Here is a 27,891-nt window from a genome sequence, read left to right on the forward strand (position 1 = left end):
GACAGACAGCGCTACCCGCCGCTACATCTTCAATTCAGGGCATTTTCTCATCCCTTGTGGAGCATTTTAGTGTTTTTCCGCGTTGATACAGCTGAAACGGGGCATTTTCTGATGTTTGACGGTAGCTAAACAAGCGGAGATAACGCCTGCTGTGTGCTAGGATATATAATGTAGATAATTTAGCCCTTTTTTCCAGTTTATCAGGTGGGACTGACCAAGCCGAGTCTCTGGGAGGTGAGTGAAGCCAGCTAGCTAGCCTCACATCTCTACATAACAGCTACATATTTACTGTAGTTTGTTTGCGTTGCTCCTGTTTATCCGGCGCATGTGTGTTGATAGACAGAGTCATCGCTCTTTCCCAGTAAACATAAAGCTCCTGTCATGTCTGCTCCGGGACATGTTAGCTGTCAGTATGGCTGCTGATGCTCGGCCTTTCCATGTCGGCTACCATCGACTACAAGCACACACGACCTCTTGATAAGGAAAACTCTATTTAGTAGCTTTTCATGTAACATTATCTGTGCTTTTCTTGAAGGGACATACAAATGTTCTACCTTCTTTACAACAAAGCATGCTAACAGTGGTTGAAAGTAACGTTACATTTACTCAAGTACTTTACTTAAGTACAATTTTGAGGTACTTATACTTTATTTGAGTTTTTCTGTTTGATGCTACTTTACACTTCCACTCCACTACATTTCAGAAGGAAATATTGTACTTTCTACTCCACTACATTTATTTGGCAGCTTTAGTTACTTTCCAGACGAGGATTTGACACAATGGATAATATAACAAGCTTTTAAAATGCAACTCATCGTTAAAGATGAAACCAGTGGTTTCCAACCTTTTTGGCTTTTGACATCTTACAAAAAGCAGTGTGTAGTCAGGGTCACATTTCAGATGTCTTTGAGTTGTTAACAGCTCCACCAAACAGTGATTTTTCCCTCTAAACTTCTCACATGGTTTCATTTCAATAAATGTTCAAATGATCCAATATTTCACCAAAAATCAAAGATCAGAGAAAAAGTCCAAAAACTGAAAGCAGATGTGTGTATCAGAACCTTGTTTTGCTAAAATAATGAGACTAATTGGAAAAATTTAGGAGGACCACAGAATAAAGCAATGGGAAGCACACAAAAAATAAAACCAAAACAAGTATAAGCATAGTTAAAACTGAAGAGAAGTTTTTAGAGGTGATGCTATAAGCAGCAGTCGTTGGTTTCAGTTTATTTCTGTATGATACGAACTTGTAGAGACTTTAAACTTGATCTGTCTAATATAAACCAACTTATTAATTGTCTAAGGCTGCAACTAAGTTATTTTTATTATTGATTAATCCTGCATTATTTTCTCAATTTAATCGTTTGGTCTATAAAACATAAAAAAAACTGAAAAATGTCCATCCCAGTTTCCCAGACCCTAAGGTGATGTCCTTAGATGTCTAGAATCCATAGTCCAAACCCCAACAATTTTTAGTTTACCATCATGTAAGACCAAGAAAAGCAGCAAATTCTCACATTTGATAACCTGTTATCATCAAATGTTTGGCATTTTTGCTTGGAAAAAAGGACTGAAATGATGAATTGATTATTAAGAGAGTTGCAGATGAATCTTCTGTTGATTGGCTGATCATTTAAACGACTAATTGTTGCAGCTCAAGTATCGCCCAATATTAGCTCATTACAGATATACTGATATCAGCATATGTGTCAGCCGATAATTGACAACAAATTGAAAAACAGAGGTGTCAAAGATATGTACTGAAACAGTGTCACCACTCTATCGTCACTACCAGGGAGTAGTGACAAACTTGTTTTCAACTTTAAAATGCCCTGCCCTGTACATTTCATGGTCGCTATTGTTTAAATAAAAAAATTTAAAATGAAGGGAACCATAAGGAAAATGTTTATTTATATTATGGGGTGTTTAAAGAAAATGAATATCAACCAATATGTCATTATCAGGTTTTTTAAACTCTCAAACATCAACATTGTTATTGGCCTCAAAAATCCTGCACTGGTCAGGCTATATTGTGTAATTCATGAGTCTTTTTTCATTGTTTCCAAGGGGATCATCTCATTGTAATGCAGGTGAAAGTGAGGATTAGTTTGAAATATGTGCATTGTGTTGTCATCTTAATGATAGCTAAGAAAACAATAGGAGGAGCAGCTGTTTAGGCCAGAGAAGCTCTCTGGTTTTTTATGGAAAGTCATGGAATTTAACATCAGTGTCGTGTTGTGCATCCTGGAATATTTGAGCTTAGCGTGTTTTAATGTTACTTTTCTTTTTAGACCACTGGCTACGACTTCTTTGATTTGTTCCTGAGATCAAGCGCTCAAACTGGCTGAAATGGATGAACAGAGTGTTGAGGTACGTATCACACATGTCAGATCGTTTTTCATCATTTACCTCCCTCATGTTTGGCACCAATATTAGGACAGCAGCTCAGGACAGTGTATCAGGTGTTGAGAACAGAGTCAGTTTGGTGAGACAACAGCTGAATGATGGAGCCTGAAAGAGTGCTGTGCCTGCTAGAGATGCAGCAACAGAGACGATCAAAGAGTAAACATTTTTTTGGACAACAATATGGTGATATTTTATGCACAGGTACTGAATGCATATCTCTGAAAGAGGTGACATTTTCAACCCCAATATCAAATACTTACTATCCAAAACCAGACTGTAAAGTTAGCAAGAGATTGAGAACATCCTCTCTAAGCAGAATAGATCCTGATTTGTTATAGAAGTTTCAAAAGTTAGCAAAGCTGCACATGATGCACAAGAACCTCCCTTTTCTGCTATAATGTGAATACAGATTACAGGTTGTCTAATGTCTTCATTGAACACCCACAATAACAGAAGCCATTTGGTTTGATAAATCCAATCAACATTATTTTACTTGTTTTACTTTGCAGTCAGTTTATTAAGTACAAATGTACAATCCAACATATCAGTACAGCAGCTCTGCAGTAAACCTTTTTACCTTTGTGAAACCTATGTTTGTTGACACTGTGTCTGAGTGGTGTTGATTCAACTCTGTGGTCATTTCTGAGGCTGACTTTAGTCTCAAACTGTCATCTATCCTCTGTCCCTGTGCAGAGCATCGCAGAGGTGTTTCGCTGCTTCATCTGTATGGAGAAACTGAGGGATGCTCGTCTCTGCCCGCACTGCTCCAAACTCTGCTGCTTCAGCTGCATACGAGTAAGTCTATTTACACCAGGCAGGGACCAGAAAATGTTCTCCTCACTGCACCGCTCTATAATCTGATATTAGTTGCAAATTCTGGTTTTAAGACACAAAATTGGTTAATTGTGCAAACATCTTGATTGTCTGCATTTCTCAGTCAGTTCTGGGAGAGCAAGCCAGATTCAAGGCTATTTTTTCAGGTCAAAGGAAAGCTTCAAAAGTTGCCTGCATGTGCAGTCTGATAATGTGAAGAGGGTCAATCAATTGGAGTCAAAGTCAACATAATAGAGGTTTGTGAAAAGCATTCAGACAGAGCATAAAAGTTGCACAGTGGTTCCCACTAAGAGGTCAGGGATTTAGTGTTGCATTTTTTAAAAAAATGGTCAAAATCAAAACAGCGGATGTCAAGATATCCTGACCCTAGTATGAGTCAGGCTCATACTAGGGACTAAATGGGTCCTACATTTCCGATATTGTGACTCAGTTATGTCCTTTCAGTGAACTTTCACTGCCTGATAAACACACGTCTTTCAAATGTTGCCCAAACATAATAAATAGAGCATTTGTTTGGGACTATTTTCAGTTGTGGATTTATTCAAATTTGATGGTCTAGTTGGTATTCATGGCAGCAGAAGAGTGTATGTAGGATCGACTCAAAATCAACTAACAAAATGTTTTTTTCATGGGGTTTATTGACAAAAGAAAAATATTATATATACATATATATATATATATATTATTAATATTATAGTATTAACAGCCTGAACAGAGTCATGTATTTGACTGGCAGCATGTTTGCACTGATTGTGTTTAGATGCAGTGATCATTAAACTGGAATCTCTTGTTTGACAGCGCTGGTTGACGGAGCAGAGAGCCCAGTGTCCACACTGTCGGTAAGTCACTGCTACTGACACACAGCTGAACCCTCCACGCTGTCTGTTAATGTTCAAACGGTGCAAAGAAAATGTGATGGGGCAAATTATTTTTACAGCAGTGTAACACATGACACATCACATTCAGTCACATCTTTCAAGATTCAATACTTTCTTGTCATTTCAATGTAGTTTATAGGAATTTGCTCTGGTTAGTTCACATAAAACCAAACTAGAAACCTCAGGGCATAGCATGACCACACTGATAAAAACAAACAGTGACCATAGTAAAACAAAAAAAGGGTACCATTAATTTAAAAAAACAGTGTTCTGATAGGGATGCTGTCAGTCCCACATTATAACAACTGATTTTTACCACTCCAGTGTCCTGTGGGCAAGAATAATACCAACACTACTGGTGTAAAGGAATTAAGGAGGCAGACAGCTTCTGAATAAGTGCTGTCTCAGCACCTGGCTGCTCTGGTTGTGATACTTTTTTCAAAGAAGGAAGGAAGTTAAAAAAGATGATTAACTGGATGGGAGGAGTCCTTCTTGTGTCCCTTTTTCCATAACTTAGTGGCGTAGATTTAAACGAGAGACAGTAGTAGTAGACATAGTGCACATGTAGCTGCTGGATACCTGTTAGGATACAATTTCAGGTGATGTTTCAGTAGACAGTAGTATATCTCTGTAAGCTGTCATGTAAATTATCTGTGTGCTTTTTCATTATCAACTCGACTGATACTTCCAAGTTTTGAAAGTATTTAAAGTTAGCTCAAAATAATTGGTCATATTCTTTGCACTTAATTGTTTTTCTTATGTCGCATTTTTCTTTTCATTTGTATTTTATTGAGGGAGAGTTCTTGAAGTTAAGACAACAAAACACTGATGCATTGTAAAAGTTTGGCTTGTAAAACAAAAATAAAACATGGTTGTAAAAAACATGATTGTGTGCATATAGGGTGTACTAATTTTGAAAAAGCCATATTTGCAACTTGTGTATTTAAATGTGTCATGTTATGTTTTATAATCTACCAAACACACACCTGTTGTTTCTGCCTGCGTTAAAGTAGGAAATGCAAACAATGTTTAGAAAACTTGTATGAGTATAATGATGGGAGTGTGTTTCATTTAATATTTGTTATGTTATAAGTTGTGTGATATGTAAGGTATTAAAGTGTGTGTGTGTGTGTACTGTAACACGCAGGGCTCCGCTGCAGCTGAGGGAGTTGGTCAACTGTCGCTGGGCGGAGGAGGTCACCCAGCAGCTGGACACCCTGCAGCTCTGCAGCCTCACTAAGCATGAGGACAACGACAAGGACAAGTGAGCATCTCCTGCTACTCCTTCACTTCGTGTCCTCCACCTTCATTAGGGTTGATTATAAAATTATTACTTGCAGAGAATATATCAAAATCTTTCCAGGATTTCTCTCCAAGAATAAAATCTGATTTTAACCACAGACTTGTGGATATTTAATTTAAAAGAGGATATTTATTTCAATGTTCTGATGTTTTTCTTTGATATTTGTTAGTTTATGTCTTACTGTAGTAGAAAAACAGTTCCCTTTAAAAGTGCACAATCTTTGAGATGGAAAAACACAACTAATAATTTCATCTCCCGCTAAAAACCAAAGTATCCAAACAGCTCTGATGAAGTTACTGATACTGTGCCTCTGTGCATAAATCTGAATTTGAAGATGCACAGATCCTGCTACTGATTAATGGCTGCAGTTTTTTTTTAATGAAAGGACAGAATCCTACATACAAACAGCTGTGGGCTACAAACAGATTGATGTTTCTGCGAAACCCTGAATTACATTCAGTGACTTATGAACAACTCAGCCATTTATCTGCCTCATACAAACTAAATCGCATCAAAAGTCGCATTTTAATGGACTTTGCAAAAACTCTCACCAGATTTGTAAGGAAGTAGTGACTTCACCACGTTTAAAATGATGATTTTAACCCAAACCATGATTTTTCCCTAACCCTAACCAAGTGGTTTTTATGCCTAAACCTAACCACACCTTAACCTTAGTGTTGTCACATCTTAAAACAGTGAGACAAGAATATTCTGAAGCAGCTTACGAGAGTTTTGCAAATCTAGATTTACCATCTAGACATGTGCAGAGGAAGTGTATATACATCTTTTTCATGAAGGAGAGGCTTTGTTGCTTCCTCTTATTTGACATAAGATTTGTTTGGGTGGTGTGAGATACAGTACTGTGCCTGAAGCATGGAAGTTGGCCTCCCTGGAAACTAAATTTAAACATGTAGCTAGTCTGTAAGCTGCAAATTAGAAGATTATCTGATTATTTTACCATAATAATGGAATTTCAAGGTCAGAATATATCTGCAACAGTTAGTATTATAAGCATTAAACCTCATCAGCATTAATGATATGACATGATAAAAATCCTGCTTTCCCACATGTAATTTTACCGGGTAACGGGAGCAGATTTTGGCAAAAACCTCCCACGATATACCATGATCCTAAGTCCTGGTATTCCAGCCCTAATGTTCATCACACCGCTTGTTTTCCTCCTGCTTCTCCTCTATCACTCCACATGTCCTCCTTCCTCTTGCCCCTCTTTGACCATATTCATTATCATCCACCTCTGCCTCCTGCCTTTGTAAACTTTGTGAGTTTATATATTGATATTGACACACTGAAGTAAAATTTGGGTAATGACAAGTTTAAAAAAAAAAAAAAAAACAACTCTAAAAAGCTTTTTTCTTTCTGTGTGACATGTTGGTTTCCTGGATTTTTTCTCTGCAGATGTGAAAACCATCATGAGAAGCTGAGTGTTTTCTGTTGGACCTGTAAGAAATGCATCTGTCACCAGTGTGCTCTGTGGGGAGGCATGGTAACTTTTCACATCTTATATTTTTACATGATAGCTTGAACTGAAAGATTTCCTGCCTCATACATCAGAAACACCCATAATAAACCTATAATAAACATCTTACCACGTAGTGTAAGTAAAAAATGAGTAGGGTGACATCTGTAATGAAAATTGATTTAAATGATATTAATTTAATATATATATAACCTCTTTTGAATTAAGTGAAGAGTAATTTAATGCTCCTCCATGTGACTGAACGTATTCTCCTCTCCGCTGTCTCCAGCATGGCGGCCACACCTTCAAGCCTCTGGTGGAGATCTACGAGCAGCATGTGACCAAGGTGAAGGAGGAGGTCGGCAAGCTCCGTCGCCGTCTCATGGAGCTTATCAGTCTGGTGCAGGAAGTGGTGAGGACTTCAGATCAGATACACAAGTGACGTATAAGACTGTGCTCTACATTTTCTACAACAACTTGGTGAAACTTTCATCATGAGGGCAAAATTTTCTCTTTTACATTAGAAATGTACAAATCTAAAAGACCAATGATCATGACATTTATTCACTCTCCTCACAGGATGAGACTTTTACATTTTTGACACTTTGTGAGCTCTTCTGTAGCACCACCCTCTGGCCAAACTGTCCTGTGCGCAGGTTTCCATAAAATTTGCTCAGTACAAAAAGGTAGCAAAATAATTAATATAGACCCTGTTATTCATTTTAATAAGATGATAATATGAAAACACCCAGAGTAACTTTCCTCAAAGTCCCCCTCTTCTCAAAAATATGTTTTTCATCTTGTTGCTGCAGCTGAGAGTTTGAGCTTCACTGAGCAGAATGATATTTGTGCAGAGTTTGACACTAGAAGGCTGTTTTCACATTGAAACCTCCAGTGCACAAACACTGAGAACAGACTTTACAGTGAAGCTGGAGACATCATGTGTCCAACAGTTAAACGTTTGAAATGAAATATATTTACATATTTATAGATAGATGTCATTTTAAGAATTTGAACAAAGAAATTTGTGCTAAAACCATATCAAGCTCAAATTATTATTCAAAGTAGAGCATTTTATATACATCTTAAAACATGTCTGGAAGGGATCTTTAAAGTAATGCACGCAATTTTACTGGATCAGATTCGGTAGTATTTCTGTAGCACTTCAAATGCATCTCAGTTGAATGTCAGCGCAATAACGGGCAACAAAAGCGGTGGGTTAAATGTATAGAGAGAAATATTAGATATATTTCTTGGTCTACTGTAACATATTAAGCATTTCAGAAATTTCTTATGCACTTGGAAATAAAATCAGTCCAGTAAAAGATGAAACACAGTTAAAGAGACAATTTTACAGCATGTTATAGAGGAGAACTCACATCAGATGAACCTAATAAAATTGTTTGTTTTTTTATTTCAGTGTGGATTTGTTCTCTTTTTGTTTGAGCAAAAAGAGAATAACCATTAAATAATAATCATCATAATCATCAAACAATCAGCCAGCCCTCCATAAAGTTTCACATTATTCATGTCTGCTTACAGCGTGAATATCCAGCAAAATGCTTTACGCACAGCACGAGCAATAGGAATTAAATGTGAAAAAGAGTCACATCCAAATGTTATTTCTAACTATGCTTATAATGTATGTATTTGTATAATGTAAGCATATGTTTAAGTCCTGGAGATAAACAATTACACAACCAGCACTTCACTTATTTGGGCATCAAGAAACTAAATAGAGGACTAGAAAACACAGAAATACATTATTTAAGAAGTTAGTGATTAGTTTAGTGATTAGTGATAAATTAATTGCATTTAAAAAATATTTTTACAGAAGTGTTTAAAAGGTTTAGGCAGTAAGGTTTTTTTTGTGTGTGTTGCTTACATCCACTAGATGGTGCTAACATGTCGGTATTTCAGTTAAGAGCTGTCTGTTAAATTAAGTTGAACATTGAAATGGCTCTTGGTCAGCTAATGTGTGTGTGTGTGTGTGTGTGTGTGTGTGTGTGTCAGGAGAGGAATGTGGAGGCTGTCAGGGGAGCGAAGGACGAGAGGGTCAGAGAGATCCGAAACGCTGTGGAAATGATGATCGCTCGTCTGGACAACCAGCTGAAAAACAAACTCATCACCCTCATGGGTAGGACTCCTCGACACGTTGCTGTCAGTCAGCAGTTGTGTTGATTCTGAGTTTCTAAGACAATCCTGGAAGCTGAAAAATGCACTACATGTAGGGATGGTTGCATTTAGGGGTCATATTTTTGTCAATATTTTCACACTTACTACATATACAACCAGGATTTAACTTTAAATGGTGCAACATAATTTTAAATCAAAGGCTAAGTTTACAGTTAACCCTACTTTTGAGTTTAAATGAATCTTTGTTGGTGCAAGACCTCCTAACTGGCACTACAATGAGTCTAAAGGTCAAGACCTAAACCTCACAAAGTATTCAGAGTGCCGTCTGAAAGCAGCCAGGAGCTCCTTTTTTATAGAGCTCATGATAGAGTTACGGGTAAAACACATATAAAATATTTATCTGGACTGAGTGAATGCATGCACTCAGTGCCCACAAACACACCCGCCCACTCACACTCACCAGCCTCCATCAGGGCTGACATTCAGCACAAGTGCACTGAAAATAGAAACGCTCTCCTCCCCACCAGGCCAGAAGACGTCCTTGACCCAGGAGACGGAGCTGCTGGAGTCTCTCCTGCAGGAGGTGGAGCATCAGGTTGGTTGTCTACAGCAGCTCAAAGCTTCCATTCATTTAGATGTGCTTTATATCAGCTTTTTAGTTGTGTAATATCAAAACTGTGGCACCAGTATGGTATTTGTTAAAGGCAGTAGTTTGTTGTGTTTCATTGCATTAAATTGTCTTAAAGGGGGTATAACATGATTTTGTGATTGTTATACTGTTATGATGTTATGATGAATGTATGTAAAATGCTCCCTGCAAGTCAAAAGCCAGGGCTTCAGCCTGCTCTGAACACTTTGTTTGCAAAGTTAACTACTTCTAATTCCTCCTCATAATGACTTCAGATCGTTCACTCATACCCACAAACAGCTGTTCGTTCTGTCACTTTTGTTGCTCAGGTTGTTCCTCGGGTTGTTTGTGTCGTCCTTCGCGTAGTTCAGATTGGATTTGGGTTCGAACATGTACGGATATATTTGAGAAGTTTCCATTTCAAGTAAAGAATGAAGAAAAATAAGTGAAATCTGACTACTATTTGTTTACGTAGCCTCCAGAGCCGGAGGAAGTTGGCCGTGATGCAGCTTCTGGAAGCTGGCCAATCAGAAAAGAGCTGGCTCATCGGGAGGGGTGCCTTAAAGAGACAGGAACTAAAACGGCTTGTTTCAGACAGAGGCTGAACTGACGGGCTGCATAAGGGGCCAGTATAAGAGAAATAAGGAGCTTTTTTTTTTAACTGATAAATGCAAAGATATTTTAGTGGAGCCCCAGACGTGGAAGACCTGGAAATGTAGATGATTTGTCCCCTTTTAAATATTATCTTGTGAACAAAATCAAAACTTATATTATCTTTGTAGAATTAAATTGCACTGGATTGTTAATTTCATATCAAGATTCATATTAAACTGGCTTCAGTGGATGAGATCCACACAGCTACTGTATTCAGGTCAAAAACAACATGCCATCATCTGTGTTTTAGCTGCATGTTTGTAGCCACAACATGATTATTTTTGCTGTTTTGTGTGTGTTGAACAGCTTCACTCCTGTAGTAAGAGTGAACTGATCTCCAAGAGCCCAGAGATCCTGCTAATGTTCCAGCAGGTCCATCGGAAACCCATGCAGTCCTTCGTCACCACTCCGGTCCCTCCAGACTTCACCAGGTAAACTGCTCAGCTTTAGTAGTAGTTTAGAAGTCAAGTTATGTCTTGTGGTCCAACAGGGATGTAATAAAATATCATTATCAGATTATTCTTTCTCAGATTTGTTTTGATTAACTGATTAATCATTTAGGCTATAAAAATGGTAATTATGGCAATTTATTGACAACAATTTATTGCCTAGTCTTTGATGTAGAGCTGCAACTAATGATTTTCATTATCAATTAATCTGATGATTAATTGTTTAGTCTTTCAGAAAATAGTTTAAAAAATCCTTATTATAATTTCTTAGAGCCCAAGGTGATGTCTTCAAATGTCATGTTTTGTCCTAACAACAGTCCTGAATCAAATATATTCAGTTTACTATCATGTATGACACAAAAAAGCTTAAAATGACTGAAATGATTATTCCATTATCAAAATCATTGCAGCTCTACTTTCTCTACTTTGATGATAGATGACAGACATTTTTAGATGGTTGGTCACCCTAAAACTCTTCGAGGCACATTAATAATTTATAACTTTGGGCTATATATATTTAAAAAAAAAAAAAAAAAAAAAAAACCTACCAAACTACTAATAGATTAATTGAGAAAACAATATACTGATTAACTGATAATGAAAATAATTGTTAGCTGCAGCTTTGCTTGATAGATGGAAAGGATGCTGCTTCAAATAATCAGTTGTGTTTAACTTGTGCCTATGGATGACTTCTACAGAGGAGAATAGCCTGACAGTTACAAAAATGCATAACTAAACCTTTGATCAGTGTGTTTTCGTGTGTAATCACCCTTCCTCTGTGTGCTTTCAGTGAACTGGTTCCTGCATATGACTCCAGCACTTTTGTTCTGGTCAACTTCAGGTAAATCCTGTCTTTGGCTTCAGTCCAATTTACATTCTCATCAACTGTGTGCGTCTTTTAGTAAATGATGTGAAATTTTAAACAATATCTTTACATTTAGCTGACAGTGTTTAAAGTTGAAAGGCGTAGAGTTTGTTATTCAAGGAGAGCAGAGCACTTTTCACCTCGACTTTGAGTGCGTCCGTTCAGAACAGGTATAAACACTTTTGGCCTCAGATGACATTCGTATGAACTTGTGCTTATTAAACATATCAGGGGACGTCTACAGTTAATCTCAGTGGCTGAAATATAAATATGATTAAAATCTATAGGAGTCCCACTTGTTTAATGTGTAAAATTAGTTTTTTTTTTAATCAAACCTTTATTTTTAGAGATGATATTCTGATAAATCTTCTGCTTTAGCTGCATCTTTCATCACTTCTCTTATAACACAAATTTTAAGATGTGCATTTGAAATGTACAACGTAGATCAGGTCTGATTTAAGTATGTGTTTGTGTGTCTGTAGCACCCTGAGGCAGCGGGCCGACCCGGTGTACAGCCCTCCTCTACAGATATCTGGGCTCTGCTGGAGGCTCAAAGTCTACCCAGTGAGTTTGAAACATTTTCTCCGTCCATTGTATGTTATCAATTTACACACCTGGCTACACTGTTCAGAATGAGCTGTAGCATCGACATTATGGTGCATTGCTTTTCATCTTTTGATCACAATTTATTTCCATAATCTAATTTCAAACAAGTGATTTTAATGTATCAGTTAAAAAAGTTTCAGGCAACACTCAGTCTGACTGTAGGCATCAGGGCTTGGATAGGAATTGATTACAATGGGGGTTTTTTTCAACATTTTCTGTTGTCAATATAATACTTAATTTAATGTGAATCCATTGTATATTTGTTGATTTTATGCTATTATTAAAAAATCTGTGTATGCAGTTGAAAACCAAATAATTATTTTGTTGTTGTTAGTGCCCAAAGGAACTAAGAAACTCTGTGTGGGATCATACAACCATCCTACTTCTTAACATAAACACTGCTGGTTTATAGTTCAGTAAAGTCAGGTTCTTAAAAACCAGCGGCCATGTCTCTGTGTTAGTTACGCTTGTTATGTGTTTTCTCAGGATGGCAACGGTGTGGTTCGTGGAAACTACCTGTCTGTGTTCCTGGAACTGTCTGCTGGACTCCCTGAAACATCAAAGTATGTTTATTTCTTAATGTTAATGTTCTTAAGTTTCAGTAAATCTTTCCTTTGTTCGCTATCTTCTCCCTGGCCTTCTAGCTTCACTTTTCTCTACCAAATTCTTTCTGTATTTCTCTTTTCTCTTCATTGTTCAGTCTCCATTAAATGATCCGATTTTAAATTCTTTGACAACTTGAAGATGTTGTACAGAAGCTCAAGTCAGTCAATTTTTAAAGTTCAAAAACAAACCACGTCTAGTAAAAATATGATACATTTTTTTTATTTTTAAAAATATAATAACATCTAAAACTCCTGGACGCCATCTCTCGACACTCTCTCATTGTGTTTTTTTTTTGTGTAATGATGTTGTCTTGGTTCTGTTCAGGTATGAGTACCGTGTGGAGATGGTCCATCAGGCCTCCAGTGACCCAACCAAGAACATAATTCGGGAGTTTGCCTCTGACTTTGAGGTCGGAGAATGCTGGGGCTACAACCGCTTCTTCAGACTGGACCTTCTGGCCAGCGAGGGCTACCTGAACATGCAGACTGACACACTGGTGCTCCGGTGGGCTCACACACACACACACACACACACACACACACACACACACACACACACACACACACAGATATGATAGAAACCATCAGCATAGCAAGTCTGTTGTCATAGAGTAACACAGTGTAATTTGTTTTCATGCATGTGCTGCACAGCTACCAGGTTCGATCACCCACCTTCTTCCAGAAATGTAGAGACCAGTACTGGTACATCAGCCAGCTGGAGTCGGCCCAGAGCGGCTACATCCAGCAGATCAACAACCTAAAAGAGGTACTGTGTGTGTGTGTGTGTGTGTGTGTATGTATGTGTGCACCAGGTATTACTGATATTACAAACATTACACAGGTGCAGTTTTATTCAAAAAGCAGCATCAATGAAAAAAGGAGCGCCTGTACACTGACTCCAAGTTACAAAATGTATTCAAACTACAAATGTATTTAAATGTACAAACTACATTGTAGTTTGGAGTCAGTGTACAGACGCTCCTTTTTTCAATGTGATCTGTTTTCACAGTCACATTTTGGGGACTCGCCGTCCTTTTTACAGTGGCAACTGAAGGGGACTTGTTTTTTTGTCCGCATAATGTAAATAATTCAGTTTTAGAGTCAAGACTTGGTTTATGATTAAGGTAAAAAACACAAAAACATTTTTAAGGCAACACATCCATAATTATGTGTGTCTGTTTATTTGACTATGAAAAAAGTTTTGTGTATGTTTTTGCATAACACAGCCATTTTTTAGACAAAAAAGTGCCACAATTGTACCTTGTAAAGCAGACAGAGTAGGTGGAGGAGACAGAAAACATGCAGAGAGAAGGAAGGATTTATTTAGATTTTTATTGCACAGTTTGGATCCTGTTTTTTTTTTCAGTGGCTCTTTGGTTAGAAATTATCTCTTGACCTGGAACCACTGAGCGTGGGTTCACACTCATCGTCTCCACTGTTGCTATTTCAGTATTTATTAAGTTTGAGGCAATAGGGAGCGTCCTGGTAACCGAAAGGTTACTGCACATGCCACATAACCACAACGTCCCAGATTCGATTACAGTAAGGGACCTTTGTTGCATGTCATACCCATCTCTCACTCCCCTTGTTCCCTGTCTGCCTCTTCACTGCCCACTGTCCAATAAAGGCAAAAAAATAATCTTAAAAGGCATTCACACCTGATATTCTGGTTTGGAACAGGAAAGTCCTATTTTTTATTTTACTAAACTTATTTTTTTATATTCAAGTACAACAGTCTTAAAAGAAAATAATGAATGTATTTAAAAAAAATATGAGATTATTACATAGTCTGATCAGTCTGTTTGAGTTGTCTGAATAACCTTGCATCTAGCTGTAACAGACATATCAATCTTCCCGACTGAATCATATCTTTGCTTTCAGCGATTGGCCATCGAGCTGTTTCGGCGTCAGACGTCACGCAGCTCCTCACCGCCTGACCTGAGGCTCGCTGCGGGCACCACAGCCTCCGAAAGAGACCCTCGCTCAGTGAAGAGCGACGACGACATCCAGACCACCTTGATCAACACTAAAAAAGGCGAAGAAGAGGAGAGGACCCAACACGACGACTCTAATGTAAGGATGGAAATATTTCATTAGGTGTTCTCTAACTTTACTGCACTTACAGCTTATTGATTCTTGGTGCATATGGAGCAAGCAAGAGGGGGAAACATAAACTATTCCCCTGTAGGGGCAATAAAAAGGTTTCACAGAACTTATTGTTGATTTATGTAAACTTAAGGATATCCTGTTCAAGTCTTTTCTGTTGTTTCACATTTTATTGTTTTGCTTTGAGCTCAGTGGTTTGAAACTGTCGGCTGCTGTTTATTTGTTCAAGCTGTTCTTGGTTCAATCTCTTCCAAAACTGTTGAGAAGTAGTTCCAGTGTTTTAAATTGAGTGAAATGGGATCTTTTTATGGGATATATAAACAATTTAATCTTACTTTTGGCTGACATTGATGATTTTTATTTAAAAAGTCTTGATTTGCTCTGACCCTCATCCTGTGGATTAACTTGAGACACCCCTATCCAAGTTAACTGTCGGGATATTTAAACTGAACTCCAAACGAAACGCTACAAAGCACGAGCGTGGTGTGATCATGATCATGTCTCTGTGTTGATCAGGAGCTGTCTGATGGAGACTTGGAGGTGGACTGTCTAACGGAGGAGGAGGTGAACCCGCTGGACGGCAGCAGCACCTCAGGGAGCTCCACCGCCACCAGCAACACCGAGGAGAACGACATAGATGAAGAAACCATGTGAGTAGAATTCCTCACATTCCTCTACTAATGTAAAATATTGTTGGAGATCCAGTATACAGTATCCGAATAAACACACTCTAAGGAAAGTTTACGTGTCTTTGTATTCTCAAGGTGATTTATTGTACAAATGTCGATAACAACGCACACTTAACAGTCTCTCCTTGAGGACATTCATGGTATTGCACACACATAAAAAGTGCTTGAAACAAGTAGTTGTGTGAAGAATAAAAAAAAAAGAGCTTTGAGAGAATTTCAAGCCCACTTTCACACATCCACATCACTGTGTTAAGAGGCTGCTGGCCAGATGTTCCCCCTTTCTGATTCTGCTGCTGGAAAGGGAGCTTTAGTTGGTGTTAAACAAGCCAACAAGCACTTTTTCTGAAGCATACTGAGGCCTTGACACCAAGTTTCTAGTAGTTTGTCCCGTGGATTAAAGGATGGATGCCAATACAGTATGTACCTTGAAAGAGTCACTGGTGGCTGTAATCATTCCTCCTCTCCAAATGATCCTTTCCTAATTCAATTACTTTGTTAGAGATGAGGGACAAAATAATTCTGTGCAGAAATATGAGGCTTCATACCTACCTACAGTACCTGCAATGAAAAATAATTTTCCACCGTACATAATTACCAGACACGTTACTTTTTGTTTGCTGGATGTTTGCACAGGTCGGGAGAGAATGATGTAGACTTCATTGGGAACCTGGAGACAGAAGAAGGAGAGCTTCCTGATGATCTGGCTGGAGCTACAGGTAAAATTCATGCACTAATATTCAGAAATTTATTCTGCAAATTTATTCTGCAAATCTCACAATTGAAAATTCTGCCACGTGTTGTGTAGGAGGTTCTCTTGCTGACCTCTGCAGAGGAGATCTGTCTGTTTGTTTGCTAGCAGATACTGTAGCTCAAACAGATTTCAGTGCAGCTTGGTAGAAAGTTTATGTGTGGGCTGAGAAATGAAACTCAATGAAGCTCAAATTATGATGATGATGATGAGTCCACATAATCAAAACAGTCTGTGTGACATAAATTCTGTCACCTGCTCTCGTCCTTGTCTCTGCGGATGTCTGGGTACAGCGTTAAATTAATGATCATGCAGCGACTGCACATACCTGTATGAGAACAAGAGTACAAGGACTATAATACGGTCTTGAGTAATAACTTTTTGTGCCATTAATGTTGATTAATGTACATTTTGGCTCATTAATCCTGAAACGTGACGCATGAAAGCGTAAATCTTTTTTTTCATTGAATTCTCAGATTCAAGATGAACCTGTAGTCCACTTCCATTTTAACGGAAACGGTTTTTCTACCATTTTGTGTTTCTGTACTCGACGGACTATGATGTACTTTATTTGACACATAACATGTTTGGATTTTGAAGCATTTTTGGGAGAGTTTACCCCGTTTGGATGGTGTTCCTCCTGCCACTGTGTTGGCACCCGAACCAACTGGTAGAAACTCTTCAGGTTTTAAAATAAAATCTTTCAGGGAGTTGAGGGGATTATTTCCCTGAACTGCTGGAAGTGTTTTAATTTGAGATTGTTTTAACAATGAACAGCAGTAGGGCTGAAACTAACAATTATTTTCATTGCTGTTTAATCTGCTGATTATTTTTTTTGATTAATCAGTAAATCATTTGTTTTATAAAACTAGAAATAAAAAAATGTCCATCACAGTTTCTCAGAGCTCAATGTGATGTCTTCAAATAACTTTTTTCCCTCCCGACCAACAGCCAAGGAAAAGCAACAAATCCTCACATTTGTAAAACTGGAAACATCAAATATTTAACTGCCTGCCTCAGATAAAGGCGTCGTTCTCTCTTCAGTCGAGCTAAATAAAAGCCTCAGCCACTACTCGAGATTTTACAGAATCACGTCTATTTGTGTTGTTGGACACCTGCACAAGCGAGAACACGGTGATATGATGGTGGGTCTCAGAGCAGCTCCCTCGGTGTGTTTGACTGTGTTGGTGTTGAAAGGCATGAAGAGGATGAGTCATGGTTGGTGCACTGTGCCCCTCGCAGGGTGCTGATATAGAAACACTTGGTGTCAGTATGTACATGTGTGGGGGGCTGCGTGTTCACTCTGTTAGATATCAGAGTCAAGCTGAGCAAAATTTTGTTTTTTGGGTTGTTTTTTTTTTCCATATTTCTTTTACAAGCCAGACCTGGCCAAAAGGCAGAGTAAAATAGGTGTCACAAAGTTACATAAAAACACAACACAACAAAACAGGACCTGAGAAATATGAGCGAGATAAAACTTGACTGTTTAAAACAATTAAATTACACATGAAACATTTTTTAATGTGAAGCTTGAATGCCTGATATAAAGGCAGCGTTTTCAGATGAAGTTCATTTTGTAAGATTTTCTAAACCCAGTGAGCATAATATGAAAATGCATGTTGATAAACATTTTGTTTTATTCTTTCACAGTGTAGTGACTTGTGAGTTTTGTTTTGATGCAATTTAAAAAAAAAAAAAAAAAAAAAATTAAAAAAAAAATAGTTTAACCTTGCAAAGGCAGTTGAAATCATGAAAGTCTACTTTTAATAAAGAATTTTAGTCTGGAAAAGATTAACAGAAAATTATCCCGGCAGCCAAAAGATGAAGTTTTATTTCAGTCCTTTTTTGTTTTCAGTTGACATCGACAAACAGTATATCACATTATAAATTAAATAAATATTTCTGTTGTGCTTAAAGATTCTTGAATGCTTAAAATTCACTATTAGTGGATTATAACCCAAAAGAATTAAGATCTGCAAACAGAAAATCGATTTAAAGAAATTATACAAAAATAAACAAATCTTAAATCACGTCAGTATAAATCTGTATCACATGTTTCAGTTTAAATCACTTATTTTTGACCGAGCATATCAGCACCATGTCGTTACCATTAAAAAGCAACAACATTGTGTGTGTGTGTGTGTGTGTGTGTATGTGCACATCAGTTTTCATGGAAAATGTTCCACTTCTGAAAAGTAGGAGTAAAAGATGAGGGGAGGTTGTGGTAGAAAAAGAAACATGAAACCTTTTGTTCAACAGAGATATGAGTGACATCAGTTGTAGAGAGAGTGCACCACTAAAATATCCAGAGAGCTGCTCTGTATCAGTGTCTGTATCTGTATTATATATAATCTATTAGACTTTATGATTGATGAACTGTGAAGCTACAGGCTATATATCACAATATTAATGAGACATCAGCCATTTCAACACAATCTTCACCTCCAACATCTTGTTTGATTTGTTTTCAGAGATGTTTTGACCAAGAATTAATAGATCGGTAATGATTAATTGATTAATCGATTAGTCCATTGGTAGAAAATTAATCAGCAACTATTTTGAAAATCGAATAATTGTTTTAGTCTTTTTTTTTCTCTCTCTCTTTTTAAGAAAAATTGTCAAATATTTGCTGGTTGCTGCTTCTCCAATGTGAGGTTTTAAGTTCTCCTGTGTCAGCAAACTCAATTTCCTTGGATTTTGAACTGTTAATGAGACAAAACAAGACATTCGAAGACGTCCCTATGGACTCTATGGAAGAAATTATAATGGCCATTTTTCACTATTTTCTGACATTTTATAGACTAAATGAAAATAATCTTTAGTTGCAGCCCTACTGTGATTGTTCAGCCACTGCCAAGGTAGCAACTACTCTTCCTGGAGTCCACAAGTAAACATTACATCATAATGCAGAAGAACAATAGTGTTATAAAATCCAAAGCAAAAGGGAACAAAAAATCATCAACAATAAATGAACAACAATATAAATATTAATAACAAGTACCCACACTATATCTCACTATGTATATAAGTATTAATGGGGCATAAATAGTCACTAAAAACATGTGGTTGTACCACCAAAAGCATCACATACAGTGAAGAATAAAATGACAAAGAAATAACTGATCTGAACTCTCTTTTCTGCCTGATCTGCAGGTGGATCCAGCTCCACGGTACGTTCGTTACATCGCAGTGTTGCTGCTGGCCGTAGCGCCGGCGGTAGCGGAGCAGCTGCTGGTGGTGCTGTTGGTCCAGGGAGCAACAGCCTCCTGGAGATCGACCCCGTCATCCTGATCCAGCTGCTGGATCTGAAGGAGCGCAGCAGCGTGGAGTCTCTGTGGGGCCTTCAGCCTCGGCCTCCTGTATCCCTCCTGCATAGCCAAGGTCTGTAAACACACCGAGTCACTCCAGCTAAACTCAGAACACTCAGACCCAAAATAAAATATCCCTTTAGGATGATCACAGTGAGACAGAAGCAACAGCTGACGGAGGTTTCTCATTTCTTTTTTTCACCTTTACCATCACATTAGAGAGAAAATGCAGGGAACATCATGCCGAGGAAATAAAGAGTGAATTCCGTACTAATCAGACCATGATTTTGGAAGATATGACTTGACTTAGACTGCTTAAGCTTCATATAAGCTTCCGTTGAACTGGAACGAGGGCTTTGGATTTTGCCCTTCGTCTCTTACAGTGTAGTCTCAGTCTGGGGGAATAGACCTATAGGGCTGCAACTTTAATCTTCTGATAATTTTTTCAATTAATCATTTTGGCCTATAAAACATCAAAACTGTGAAAAAGGTCACAATTTCCTAGAGTCCAGTGTGTTATCATCAAATGTCTTATTTTGTCTGAAACACAGTCCAAAATCCAAAGATATTACGTTTTCTGTAATGTAAGAAGAAAAGGCAGCAAACTCTCAAATCTGAAACCATCAAATTTTTGGCATTTTTGCCTGAAAAAAAAAACAAAAAAAACCTAATCAATTGAACTATCAAAACAGTTGCAGACTTTTCGGTGATTGATTAATCAACTAATCATTGCAGCTCTAAAGACTTATTTCCATGTACATATTAGCATGTATTATATTAAGACAGACTTGAAAAAACTCAAACCCAAGCAAAGAGTTGTAAGACATATTGAAGTAAATGTGTTAAATTTTACACAAATTTATTAGCTGTAGAAAAAAACAGAATTATGTTTTGTGTGATGGTGATTATAACGAGGTGGCAGCATGGTTCGTGGTTAGAGAGACCATCTTATAACTAAATACCGACTGATGGGTTTCTTTACTTTATGACATTTGATGTAATTTGAGTTTTAAAAGCCGAACGTCTTCAAGCAAAACACTTAAACCCTCCTTACTGTTAAATCATGCAGAAAAAATATGTATGTATCCAGGCTAAATGCCTAAACAGTAAACAATGTTCTCAATTTCCCTCCATTTCTCGTTCCTGTTTTTTGTCTCTTCCAGCCAATCCTCACTCCAGGAAAGAACGAGAGCGGCGGCCTCAGGTGGTGCGACGATCAGCTCCAGACTCGGGCGTCCTTATCCGCCTCAAGGCCCAGATGGCTGAGGTCCGCAGCAAGATGTCCGATGTCAAGAGTCAAGTGCTGGAGGCTCGGGGGGCTGGAGAGCCCAGGCCTGGCCCATCAGGGGCCTTCAGTGTGGAGGATGTGCCTTCTCACCACGCTGATCCAGAGCTGTCAGCTTGTTGTAAGGCCAGTGAGCTGGACCTGCTGGGGAGAGCAGCTGCAGCCCGATCCAGGCCCTGCCGCCCTGGTGAGCACAGCTACACTGCCAATGCTAGTAATGGTGAACACAAACAATTTCACCCAAACTGAAAATCCTCTCGTTACCTGCAGTAGGTGCCCCCATGTGAGGTAGCCTCCATAAGTTTCATAATCTTCTTTCTTTCTATGGACGAAGACTGCAACTATTTTACATTAAAATTCACATGACTAGGCTCTGATGGTGGAAATGTTACTGTGGAAACCAAAATAAATGTTTCTTCTTCTCTTTTATCAAAGAAAAATTGAAGGTCAGTATTTGTTATTTTTGTACCTCTAACAAACCTGACATCATTTCCATCATTGGTTTAAAAGAAAAGTCAGCTCTTAGTCCACAGTGGATGTTTTCCAGACTCCAGTTTTGAGTGGCTTTGAAGGCCAGTTTCTACTCTGGTAGAAAAATAATTTTAATTCAATATAAACTTGAGCTAAAAAAGCTGAAACCTCGTCGATGACTGTTTTCAGACGACAGTACAAAAGATCAGGCTCACAGGACTCAACCAGAGTCAGTATCATCTTTTTTAAAATTTTCATCTCACAACAACCAATGATTGTGACATTTAATTCCACCGTTATATGGTCAAGGGTTGTGAGATAATTACATACTGTATTTGTGTATGTGTGTCTTTTTTTTTCTGTGTGCAGCCAGGAAGTCTCCTGTCCTGGATAGCAGCGGCTCTCAGGTTGTCAAGCGGAGGAGTCCAGAGGAGATGGAGAAGGACCTGAGAGGAGCAGAGGCCGCCACGGAGCTCAGTCTGCATCCTAAAGAGGGGCTTGGAGGTACAGAGGGTCAGTATTTATGTTACCATTTAAGTTAGCAAACAGTTGCTTGTTTTAAAAATCCATAAAATTAACATTATCTTTCATCTGGATTCATGTTTCTGGTCTGATAGTGACTCTCCTTTTAGCTCAGGTTTTTGGCTCCTTCAGCTCCTGAGAAAAGTATCTCGTTCTTTAGCTCTAAAATGCTCGACTGTATTCACTAGTTAGTTGCTAACATTGTCTGCTGTTTGGTGGTGAGCAGGTAGCATACAATTATCTTTTTTTTTGAGATTTTTTTTTTTTCTTTTGCTGAAAACAGCTCCCTGCTGCATCTGGAAACGACAACAACTGCCAACTTTTTAGTCTCCTTGTGATGTCAATCTTGATTGAATTGGAAAAACAGCAATAACAGAACAAGACCCATGTCTTTCCGTCATGTGACTTTGCTTCTGTCTCTGCTCCAGGGGTGCTCAAGGCTGACGGCATCCAGGGCCCTCTTGTGTCTCTTGGCAGCTCCTCGTCAGAGCAGGCGTCCGTCTCCAAGCAGCAGTACTCTGTGGAGCAGCAGCTGTATGGAGCCTCAGGGCCCAGAGATGACATCTTCACCCTGGGGGGACCAAGCTACATCACTACCAGCAAGAACTGTAGCAGTAGGACCCTAGGGTGCGTCTCTTGATTCACAGAAAAATGTATCTACACCAGACAGCTGCGTTACTCGAACTACAACAGAAAACTCTCGTGTCATAACCTTTCTATTTCTTCCCCCCACAGGGCAGTCATGTTGGACTGTGATTCAGAAAGCTCAGGAAACTCCCATCAGTCCTTGCTGGAGGGATCCTCTGCACAGACACATTCAAATGAAGGTCAGTTTACGTTCTATCTGACACCCTCAGGAGTTTGTGTGTTTTCCTGTTTGTGTATTATGTGCAGTGTTAGCCTCCTAAGGAAGAAATCTCTGCTGCTTAGAAAATTGTAAAAATGTTTTGTATGTGTGAATAGGAGAGAACAAGACGCAGTAAATGTTTTGTTCCACCATTACTGAATTTTTCTTGATGACTATTGACATCAATCCAAAAGAGGAATCTGGAAAACAATCCTGAGCCCACTCTGCCCTCAGGGGGTTTGAATCCTGTTGTGATAAACAAAAGATACTTTGATTCAAAATCTGTTTTATTCCAAAACTTGAAATAGCTGTGTATTTCCACGAAGGAATGTTTGTGCAGGTCTGATGGTCTCATCTTGTCTTGTCTTGTCCTGTTTATAGACCAGTCACCATCTGTCCTGGTGGCAGCAACGAGCAGTGACAGCGACACCGAGGACGAGGCTCTGCAGAGCAACAACTCTCGCTATGACAACCAGACTCCTCCTTGCACAGGTAACCAACACACACGATGACATTTAAAAAAAAAAAAAAAAAAGGTGGTCCTGGATCCATAGACAGCTGATTTAGAGTTTTGGGTGAACAAAGATGGGCTGCGTCACAATTCTGACAGTGTCAGAAATTTTGGACTAAAATCCCAGAATGTGACTGCAGCTACAACCTACATTTATAAACCAACCAACATGAGAACATTTTAAAACATGAAATGACACTGAATACACTGGTGAGCTAAGGTAATGCTATTGCTAAAAAACTATTTAGCTCAAACTTGGTTTGCTGAATTGGCCTTCACGTTTCCCTCTTTTCCTGGGCCACAACCAGCTTCACACTTGCTTGTTGATGCATAGAAGTGCTAACATCATGGCCAAAGCATGTTTATTATTTTACTACATTTTTAAAATGCAAGAGTGGTGCAGATGGGTGACAGGAGTTGATGGCATGTTTCTGCTTGCATCCTTTTTTTTTTTTGTCTTTTTTTGTCTATTTACATTATAGTGCTACGGTTAATCAGGCATTCATTGTACAATCTGACATGCCTCAAAACTGATATCATACAGTTTAACACAGACTGTGACCGAGATGCACAATGTGACTTGTAATGAACTTATATTATATAGCCGTCACTACTGTGGCAGCACCGGGATTTCTGTCATTTCTTGAAGCTTGTTTGTCGTGTTGTGTGACGACACATATCACAGGCGACATACAGTACATATATTGATTGTTGACAAAAGAAGATAGGTTTGTATCAAGTCAAGGAATGTTATGTTTAAATCATGAGGGAGAACACTCAGGTGGTCAGTGACTGAATCAAGTAAAACATTAATGCAGTACTCAGGGGGAGTTCAGACTGACAGTAGCTCTGCCCTCCCATTCATTTGAATGAGGGCAGGGCATTTACGCAGCAGGGATGCCACCGCAGATGGCTCAGTAAAAACCTGCAGCGGTTGTCCAGCAAAAAAGTTGAACCAGACTCAACTTTTGCCACGACACAACCCGATGTCATCCGACTACTAGCGACACCTTTTATTTACAAGTAATCATGTGATCTTTTGTTGCTATAAAAACATTGATTAAAGCTGCTTTAGCTGAAAATACAGTCAACAATTTGTCTTCTAATAACTGAAAAAATCATGTCGGTGGGTTACTTCTACAGTACCTAAAGAGGTAAAATGATGGTAATAAATCAGTCTTGTCCAGGTGTTTTTATTGTGTCCATCACCTCACAACATGCTCAGCTGTCCACACAGTTCAGTATGTGTGTAGATAATAAGGGAAAATCACTACAGTTGAGTCATTTCCTCCTCCTCCTTCCAGGTGAGCAGCTTCTGTCTGATGACATGAGCCTGCCCGCTGACAGGTGATTTCCTCTGAGCCCGTCAGACCTGACAACCCCGCTGCTTTGTCCTCATTGGCCCCACGGCGACGCAATAACGGCCGGAGACAACACACACATGCTAGTTACACAGATCTGTAGAGTAGAAACTGCTTGTTACGCATAAACTTGAAATGAAGACAATGCTCGTACAGAAACAGAAACGTTTCTTCTGGTGTCCTGAATATTTTCAGACTTGGATCATGACACAAATGTTGAGGGAGGTGGCGGTAAAGAAAATATTGACTGTTCACATGACCACATTATATCAGTGTCTTAAACATTGTGTGAACACAATGAAACTGCCCCTTTTTAAGAACCAACATTTCAATTTAACTTGGAAAACTTGACTTTTAGCATATTTCTTTGTTACGTTTCTCTCCACACTCAACATATAGGGATATACATAGTTTACCTTCTTTCACGGTCAGTTCAGTAAATACATTTCAGAGGAAAACATGGCTGCCACAGCCGTTTGTGCAATGACTGAATCTTTGAAAATGTTGAGGGCATAAAAACTCTAGATATATATGAACCATTACAATTCACCTGGACTACAGGGCATTTAGTCACTTTAATTAACTTTCAGCACAAATCTGCTACTTTCTCACTTTGTAGACGCTTTTGTAAGGCTGACAAGTCAACAGGATATGCTGTCACACTGTACATGTTGTCTATAAGAGCTCAGTGTTTTATAACAGCTTGCTGTTGATGTTCACTTCAGTCTGTCTGAGTTTCGGTCTCGACTCCCACTCAGCTTCTTTCAGCCATGTCCCTGCGTTTCCCGTCGGTGCTAAAAAAGACTTTCTTCACTCCTAAAACATTCAGTTTGCAGCTTGTCGGCTGCATGAATTCGATGCTTCTTTTTTCTTAGGTGAACTGAACCTTTACTGCCCAATTATCTTTCCTGGTAATTTATGTAAATGTCTTCACTTTTAATAACAGTCACAGCAGGAACCACAATTTCTGTCTGTCTTTGACATTTGAAAAGGCTAAAGGAACACTAGATCACGTAGATTATAAAACTGCTGCTGCACTCTGATGTCTGTGGGCTGAAACTTTGAAGCATGCTGCACATCTGACTCCGTAACGATGTCCGAGCAGGGTTCTTGCTTCCACAGCCGATGGAGTACATCTGCTTGGACATCACCGGCTCGGGCCACTAATGCAAGAATAGATCGACTGAGAGCTGCTGCACTTCAGTTAATGCACTACACAATGGAAAAGTCAGCCATTATTATAGCATCGACTGTTACCCTGCAGTATCTTGTTAGAAAGCTGACATTTAAAGGGTTCACTAGTGTTTATCGATCCAACCAAAGTAAGTGGAAATAATGACTAGATCTAGTGTTTAGACTGAACTGTTATTTAAATGACAGCTACTAGTTTCCGGTTATTTCTCTGCTATTAAAAATAAAACTGCAGAACTGCGCTTTTGTTTGACTTCAGTAATCTGCCACAGTGAATACCATGTCTGCTTTTATTGTTGTCTAAGTTTTGAGGGGTTTTTTTTGGTCAGTCCATGCAACTAAATGCAAAAATGTAACTTTGACAGCAGTAAAAGCTGACAGGATGCTGAATGTGATGGATCACTGAACCTAAACTAATTTCATGTTAAATTTCTTAATGTACTGAAAGCACTTACATGAATGGAAACAAATGGCCGCATGGAAAGTGGGGAAAAATATTAATTTAGTAAAGGAGGCTAAAACAATGGTTTGGTCCTTTACATCATTCGGTCAACACTAAATCAAACAGCATTGATCTCTACAGATCTTCTGGCTGTAATCAGTGATGTCACAGCAGCTGTTTTCTATGATCTGTCTCTGAGATTTCTGCCTCCACTCCGATACATCGGAGATGACAAGCATTTAGTTTTGACATTTGAAATCATCACTTTCCAGAAACAGTGTCCATGTTCTTCTGGACAATCCGCAGATCTCACTGTCAGCAGTTTTTAATGGAACTACATTCTGTTGAAGAAATAGTCCTTATTATTTAGATTAACAGGGACACTGTTGCTGTAAAGACTTGTTACTGTTTGCTTTTTGATGCTCTGAGCGCCATAAATGAAATTCCATTTTGCTCCATTGTATTGGCAGAAACCTCAGTGACGGATATCTACAAACCTGGACAAACAAACCAAAAACTATCTGCTTAGTTAGAAACCACTAGAAGCAAGTGAGAAATTTTCTTTTTGTAATTTGGGTGAACTAACCCTTTAAAGTTGAAACTGAGGTGCAGTTTCTTTTTAATTTTCAGAGAACTTGACAGCATAGGTTTAACAATCAGTGTAATTATGTAACGTGCTCTTTGCTGAAGGCTGTACAAGAGGAGCTCACTGCTCCGCTGGCTTTTCTTCATGGATATATTATTTTCCACCTCAGTTCTCCCCCCAAACACAGCAAACACAAGTCAAAGGCTGCAGCAAAATGTCACAAATTATTGGGAGAAAACACAGAGTCTAAGTGGAAAAATGTTCCAAAATGTCACATCGACTTTGTGTTTTAACTAATAAGCTTGAACAGAACTGCAAAATGCAACGTGACATACTTTTCTGCACTTTGTAAGTGAATCCTTTCCATTTCTCTTCATTGAGCAATATTTTATTATAAAGGCCGCTTAGTTTTTGGATCAAAGACATAACATTATTGTACACTTCTACAGTCATTAGTTTACATTGTAAATATCTTGGTACATAGAGTTTTTGGAGCTTGCCGCATAGTGATGAGCTGCATTGTTACCAGTGTACAGTGAGCTGAACATGTGCCTGAAGGCTCATGGCTTTACTGGCTGGATTCAAGGAGGAAAGACATCTTGTTTGGTTGTTAAAAGAGAAACTTGGTCTGATCTTGTGGTGAAAGCAACATATAGACTTCACCAAGACATGTCGAGTCAAACTTCAATCATCCATCAGAGTGAAGTTGATGAAACGTGTTGAGCTCTCGACATTTCCTCTCTTTTAGTTGATAAAGGTGTGGAAACAGCAGCCAGACTTTCTCACTGTTTATTAACCTTTTTTCTCTTATTTGTGCTTGTTGTGTCAAAAGCTGCTTTTATTTTAAATGTCCCCAGAATGCACTGTTAATAATTAAATGTGTACATTTCCTTTTTGTGTAATAAAGAAAATGTTTTATGATCCTGAAAATGACCACATTCTCATGTCTTCTGTCTCCCATAAGTTTGAATATTTGATCACAT

At 38.6% G+C, this 27,891-nt stretch overlaps 1 protein-coding gene across 2 annotated transcripts; it reads left to right on the forward strand.

Moving 5' to 3' along the window:
• trim37 (tripartite motif containing 37) lies at positions 1-27,841 on the forward strand. 2 transcript variants are annotated; one of them, XM_042431201.1, is made up of 25 exons: positions 1-234; positions 2,292-2,370; positions 3,100-3,201; positions 4,039-4,079; positions 5,266-5,382; positions 6,838-6,925; positions 7,188-7,310; positions 8,912-9,035; positions 9,562-9,629; positions 10,623-10,747; positions 11,556-11,606; positions 12,113-12,194; positions 12,723-12,799; positions 13,167-13,346; positions 13,493-13,607; positions 14,723-14,914; positions 15,464-15,597; positions 16,270-16,352; positions 19,538-19,765; positions 20,856-21,164; positions 21,818-21,961; positions 22,399-22,597; positions 22,706-22,797; positions 23,199-23,309; positions 24,633-27,841. In XM_042431201.1, the coding sequence occupies exons 2-25, from the start codon at positions 2,350-2,352 to the stop codon at positions 24,677-24,679; spliced, it is 2,853 nt and encodes a 950-aa protein (XP_042287135.1). In that variant the 5' UTR covers positions 1-234; positions 2,292-2,349; the 3' UTR covers positions 24,680-27,841. The 2 variants fall into 2 exon arrangements, with proteins under 2 accessions (XP_042287135.1, XP_042287136.1); XM_042431202.1 differs by lacking the exons at positions 1-234; positions 2,292-2,370; positions 3,100-3,201 and adding an exon at positions 3,434-3,476.
• Positions 27,842-27,891: the final 50 nt, after the last annotated feature.

The sequence above is a fragment of the Thunnus maccoyii genome, chromosome 13 (assembly GCF_910596095.1).
Source record: "Thunnus maccoyii chromosome 13, fThuMac1.1, whole genome shotgun sequence".
Taxonomy (NCBI): domain Eukaryota; kingdom Metazoa; phylum Chordata; class Actinopteri; order Scombriformes; family Scombridae; genus Thunnus; species Thunnus maccoyii.

Excerpts from the sequence above, each read along its gene's own strand:
- trim37 (XM_042431201.1), top strand. The coding sequence starts at position 2,350 with ATGGATGAACAGAGTGTTGAG. Across the intron at positions 5,383-6,837 it reads GAGGACAACGACAAGGACAA|ATGTGAAAACCATCATGAGA; the intron begins GTGAGCATCTCC and ends TTTTCTCTGCAG. Across the intron at positions 15,598-16,269 it reads GACATAGATGAAGAAACCAT|GTCGGGAGAGAATGATGTAG; the intron begins GTGAGTAGAATT and ends ATGTTTGCACAG.